The following is a 5,885-nucleotide window of genomic DNA, read 5'->3' on the forward strand; positions in this document are numbered from 1 at the left end:
ACTACTAGAGTAGCAGCATTCTCTATTCTCCTGCTATTTCACTCAGACACCACGGCTCCATTGCTGTGGTTCCATGGAGGCTATGCTGCTATTATTTTCCTTTCCCAGAGTATTACTGTGTCCTGTGCACAATCATGACCTGTGTAATTTGGCCCCCACAGTTCAGAAATGATGTCTTTATGGAAAATTGGTTGAGTACCTCCATTAAGGTAGAGAAATCTTATTAAACTTCTAATGTTAACAACTTGGTCATAGGAATACAGGATGTAAGTTACAATGACAAAATTGTCTGGGTAACATAATGTGTATGAGTGTAGATGATTATAGGATTTGTACAAAAGGGAATTTCTTGCTGGCTTTTTTCTTCCTTATATTTTATACTAACAGTTAATACCTCTGTTTTACCCTGCTGTGTTGAGATACAGAATCTTCTTGGCATTATCACGTACTTCTTGATTTATGAGTTGAGTTTTCAGTGATCAGTGACGTGAAGTTCCTTCCCATTTATGTTGACTGGGGGATGTTATTTGAATATTAAATAAAACATTGTTTACTCTCATAACAACATAGATAATATCTGAAAAGATTATTATCCCTGAGGACAGGAACCTCTCCGTGCAACAGTAACTAACATGAGCCTGCATTTGAAAAGACACAAATGACCCCAAACTCATAAGCATTAAGCTGACTTCCCATTCTTGTGTCATGTCTCCTGTAGTCTTCTTAGTTCACGTTTTCTGTTGTTTTTATCATTGTCCAGATTGAATTATAAATTCTATAATAATTTTTTTTTAAGTAATCCCAAATAAAATTAGCTGAAAGGAACTGTAGAGTTCTGTTAATTAAACCACTGAAATATTATCCTACCGTATTTACTACTGTAAATTGAAAAATGAAGGTGTGGTAGTTAATAGAAAGAGGAGTGGGAATTTGCCCTTGAATTTCAATCAATGTGGGGCTGAGAAATCTTTTTAAAATAAACATTTCTTAAGTAATGACCTTCAGACCTTGGATTCTTAGTGTTAGCAGATCATTTATACAGCCAGGCAGTAAAAATGGTTGGGCATCATTGTATTTCAGTGGCATGGGAACTGCACAGAACTTATTCTATCAATAAAATCAGAATTACTGCCATGTAGAAGTGACAGTCTGAGTTCACATGTACCAGACATTCGTGGCATTAAAAGAAATGATTTTGTCTGGAAGTGGAGCTGATGAAGTAGGGGCACCCTATATAATATTTCAGAACTGTTGTGCCCTGACTCCTTTAATGCTTGGGCATTTTCAGCTGTTTACCTTTAGATTAAAAAGAGTAGTAGTATTCTCCTCAAAGGTCAACGCTAAATACTTGAATAATCCTCACAGATGTTTGTAATGTAAGTAAAGGAGATACTGTCATTCCTACAAAATATACATGTAGGATAGAAATAAAAAATCTTTCAAAGATACTCAAGTGTAAACAGAGATTCTTGTAAGAAGTACATGGAGGACTCGTTATCATATTATAAAGGCACAGAAATGGAAAAAGTAATTGTAAATTACAGGGTAAGGGGAAGTTGGCAAGTCTGTCATTTAACATTCTTGAGGATAAATGATGTAAATGATGAGTGGGTTAGGAATGTAAGGCTGGCAAAAGAAATGGACTAGTCCAAGAGTAGAAAGGGAGGACAAAAGAGACCTAAAAGCTAAGGCAGCAATTCTGGGCTCTCTTCAGATTCAAGTCAAAGACTATCTCTGACATTTCTAACAGACATATGAATAGACTCAAACAACAACAAAAAAACAAACAAAAAAGAACCAACAACCTCATTAGTAAAACAGAAGACAAGATGTAAGTCCAGTGATCAAACTGGAAGCCGTGGAAATGAAGTAAGAAACCAAAAGGTAACATCAGATGGTAGTTGGAGCATTTTAACAGAAAAGGGGATGTAGCACGTAGGAGTTCAGCCAGCGGAACAGAAAAGGAGACATAGCAAATTCCTCACTATCTTGAATCTTTAAATCAAGATGTAATATGCTCGTTGGTTCAGTTTCTTGACTGTGGGTCCTGCCCCTCCTACCCCTTCCCCACTGTCAGAGAATGCAATCAGGGAGTTGTGAAGCGCGGAAAATTTACTGCTCTTTTTCCTTCTCTTTGCACACTCTTACTCTTCAAGGTCAAGTAACTTTCTCCAACTCCTTAAAGCTCTCCCAGATTATTATTTAGATTTACAGTCATCAATAATTCTTAAGCTATTTTAGAATAAATCATGAAAATCTAACTTAAATGAGAAACTTCAACCTACAATAACAGAAAAGGGCTCATCTAGTTCTGGCCTGTATATTTAGTGACAGAACAATGAAACAAATGCCTCGTTAGACAGATTACTTAATAAAAGTATGTGCTGTTACTGGCTGTGACGGTATGTTTTAAGCAGCTATTTGTAATGAAGCATGGAACTATTGTCATGAGGGATAAAATTTTAATGTTCAGTTAGGAATGCATTTTGTACTTGGCTGTTTCTGTAATAAGTTATTATTTTTACCTTGGGCAAGTTCTGAGTACTGCATTTCCTGCTTCTGTTTTTGTTTCTGCTTTTGACAGTAAATTATATTTCCTGTGATGATCAGATTATTTTCGTGTTAGGATATGTGCTGTGAGATATGGTTTAGCTGCTATGAGATTTGGTTTAGTAGCTTAGTGGGTAGTAATGGTGATATGAGGATGGCTGGATTAGATGATCTTGTAAGTCTTTTCCAACCTTGTGATTCTATGATTCCATACTGATACTGAAGTCATTCTCTAGATAATGATCAAGATCCACTAAGAGACTCCAGTAGTTTATCTGAAAAACTTGTGTATAAATTCACCAATATATTAAATATGCATGATATAGCCTTTACTTGTATTAATTGCATCTAAATGTAACAAACTTTATACAAATAGTTTAAATACTATACTTTAATCCAGACAGTGACATCTCATGATTACACTGTGTATCCCGGAAGATTGCATATTACAAGTTCACTGATGTCTTTGTATTGATTAGGAGCATGTAGGTCTCCCAAAACATCATCATTTTTGCTTGACCTACTGTTTTCCACATCACTAAGTTCATGATTGGACAAGTTACTTGGTAAGTAGGAGGACACTTGAGTTACTGACTGAGTTTTTTCTGTAGAGGTCTGCCCTTTTCCTATATTCAGATCAGTATAGGAGCTAACTTGTTCACCTCTCAGTATAGATGCTTGTTTAATATGCTGCTCAACTCTGTTCTCTTCCTTATCGACCTGGTGGGCTTCCTGCTCTTCATCTAATAATCCTGCCCAGAGAGAGGGGTCATTAAGTAAATCAGCAGATTCACCACCAGTTCCTTTGCTGTTTTTCAAGCCATGGCTTCTCTTCAAAGAAGAGACCGGTGATGAAGATGAATGCACTGGCACAAAATCTGATATACTTTCAGCTCTTTCACTTGCTTTTGAAACTCTGGACCTGCTGGATTCCTCTTCTGTGCCTGACCGAGGACGGTTTGGGCTTTCAAGCCAGAGAGGTTCAGGACTGCTGTCAAGATCTTCCAAGTCTCTGTCTGTACACTCAGCACTGGTGAAATCTTCTGAATAAACTATGTTGTCAGGACTTGCAACAAAGTCATCTGAGTATATGAATTCAGAGCTTTTCCCAGCAGTCCTGCTGGGGCTTCCTTTCTGATCACTTGCAACAGAGGAATTATTGTGCTCCATGATTTTATGATGGGTTAAGTGTATCATTTCCTCATTATCATTGCTTCCCTTCACATTAGCATCTGATGTGAAAGCTGCTGGGAGCTGAACTTTAAAGTCCTTTTCTTTGTGAGCAGACTTTAATATAGTTTTCCCCAGTAAGGAGGATGCTGTTGCTTTGCATGGATGTTCTTTGCTTGCAAACACATTCCTCAATGGACTTTCAGCAGCCTGCTTCTGTAGGTCAGGGCAAGCATCTGTACTGGAAAAGTACTCTTTGAGAGGAGCGTTTTGCAATGAAGTCTCAACAGTTTCATCAACCTCACCATTCTGCTTTGAATGGTCTCCCTTGCTACACAGCCTGTGAGAAACCACACACTGCTCTCCAGCATTTTTGAGCAGCTTTCTTTTGGATAATGGGCTTCGCACCTTCAACATCTCCACTTGTTTTTTTCTGTACTGTTCTCTCCTTTCAAGGTGTATCAGCTTATCAGGATTGGTTTGCTTCAGCCGTAGCCTCAGTGTATTTGTCAGCCCATACAATAGTTTCCTTCTGGGAGGTGTGTTTTCCTTAGTTGTGCAGTTTCTTTCTGATTCTCTCTCTCCATGGTGTGCAGCATTTTTAGATCTTTTCCCAGCCTGAGAAGACCCTGGTAAGGTTAAGGTAGTCTGCTCCTGGCCTTGCTTCAATTGAGAGTTGGTAGCTTCACTGCTCCCGCTTGGTCTCACCAGCACCTCTGCAGGCTTGTTGGCAGAGGAATGGCTGGATGGCTGTGGACGTGTGTCACAGTACCCTGGGGCCTGGTATAGCCAGGCCAGATGTGGATGGACAGCAGCAGGTGTAGCAGAGCGGGTGAGCACTGACAGCTCTGCCAGCAAGGCGCTGAGCAGTGGCAACTGTGCCAGGGTGCTGTGGAGTTGCTGGGGGCTGCTGGGGTGTAGCAAGGAGGGCCCTGCACTGGGGTGTGGGGGGCTCTGGACCTTGCTTTGCTCTTGCGGGCTTTGTACCACAATATGATCCCAGTGCCCCATGGCTGCTGCTGGTGGCAGACGAGACTCAGCCGGCTCATGGCTGTAATACAGCACAGGAGGGCAAATGATGTTGCCGTCCTCCTCGCCTCGCTCTTCTTCTTCATCCACCTCCTCTTCCTCCTCCTCTTCCTCGTCCTCCGGCGCAGGAGAGGTGTGGGGTGGCGTGTCGGGGCCCGACTGCTCCCCGGCCTTCAGGCTGCTGAGGCTGAAGCCCAGCACCAGCTCCCCGACCGTGCGGCCCGATGCGTCTTTGAGAGGGAAGCGGCCGCGTCGGCCCCAGCGAACGGGCTCCTCGGGCCGCTGCAGCACCTCGGCGGCGGCGGGGGCCAGCGAGATGCTGCAGCTGCCGAGGAGCCGGGTGGGCTCCGGACCGAGCGTGGCGGGCAGCGCCAGCAGCAGGGCGCGGAGCGGATGGCGGCGGAGCGCGGAGCACAGGGAGCCGCGGAGCCAGCGGAACAGGCAGCGCTTGCCGCGGCCGAAGGGGAAGGGCCGTCCAGGCCGGAGCAGCGGGGCGGAGGCGGCGGGGTGAACAAGGAGGGTGGGGAAGCTGAGGAGGCGCAGCGCCACGGCCGGACGCAGCCCCGGGCTCGGGGCCGCCACCCGCACGGCCTCCACCAGCACCTCCAGGGCGAACAGCCCCACGTCGCCGCCCGCCGCCGACATGACGGCACCTCGCGCGACTGCTTGATGGAGGTTAAGCGCAGCCCTCGCGAGAGAAGCGCGGCTCGGAGGAGGATCTTTGGTTGTTGTCTCGGCAACGCGTCTTTGCAAAGGGCGCTGGGAGCTGTAGGCCGGGCCGGGCTCCCACATGTGATCTCCCGCATCCTCCAAAGGTACGCAGAGAGAGTACCTCCGTCGGCGGGGGGATGAGCTCTGCTCCGTCACACACACACTTTCCTAACCTCTATTAAATCACAAGTGCTTTATAGAGAAGCAATAAGCAGCGAGAAATGAATAACCAGCTCTTCACTGTTTGTCAGTTCCCTTGATCTCTGCTATTTCAAGGATGTCTTTCCTTGGCTGTTCTGAGAAGACAGTTGAGGAGTTGCCCTGAGCTGTGACCAGGGCTTCGGTAGTAAATAATCAAGTTCTTCATAATTTCTCTCCTGCCTCTATTCTGTGCACGAGTCTAAGGACTAAGGCAAGTCATTTGC

At 44.4% G+C, this 5,885-nt stretch overlaps 1 protein-coding gene across 1 annotated transcript; it reads right to left on the reverse strand.

The window, feature by feature from the left end:
• Positions 1 to 2,857: 2,857 nt before the first annotated feature.
• Positions 2,858 to 5,447, reverse strand: MAP10 (microtubule associated protein 10). The gene has a single exon (XM_015857912.3). It carries the CDS (start codon positions 5,392 to 5,394, stop codon positions 2,968 to 2,970), a length of 2,427 nt encoding a protein of 808 aa, XP_015713398.3. The 5' UTR covers positions 5,395 to 5,447; the 3' UTR covers positions 2,858 to 2,967.
• Between the last annotated feature and the right edge of the window lie 438 nt (positions 5,448 to 5,885).

The sequence above is a fragment of the Coturnix japonica genome, chromosome 3 (assembly GCF_054131305.1).
Source record: "Coturnix japonica strain WE chromosome 3, WE-NBRP24, whole genome shotgun sequence".
Classification (NCBI taxonomy): Eukaryota; Metazoa; Chordata; class Aves; order Galliformes; family Phasianidae; genus Coturnix; species Coturnix japonica.

Bases quoted from the DNA above. Each gene is read 5' to 3' on its own strand.
- MAP10 (XM_015857912.3), bottom strand. From the start codon at position 5,394: ATGTCGGCGGCGGGCGGCGACGTGGGGCTGTTCGCCCTGGAGGTGCTG.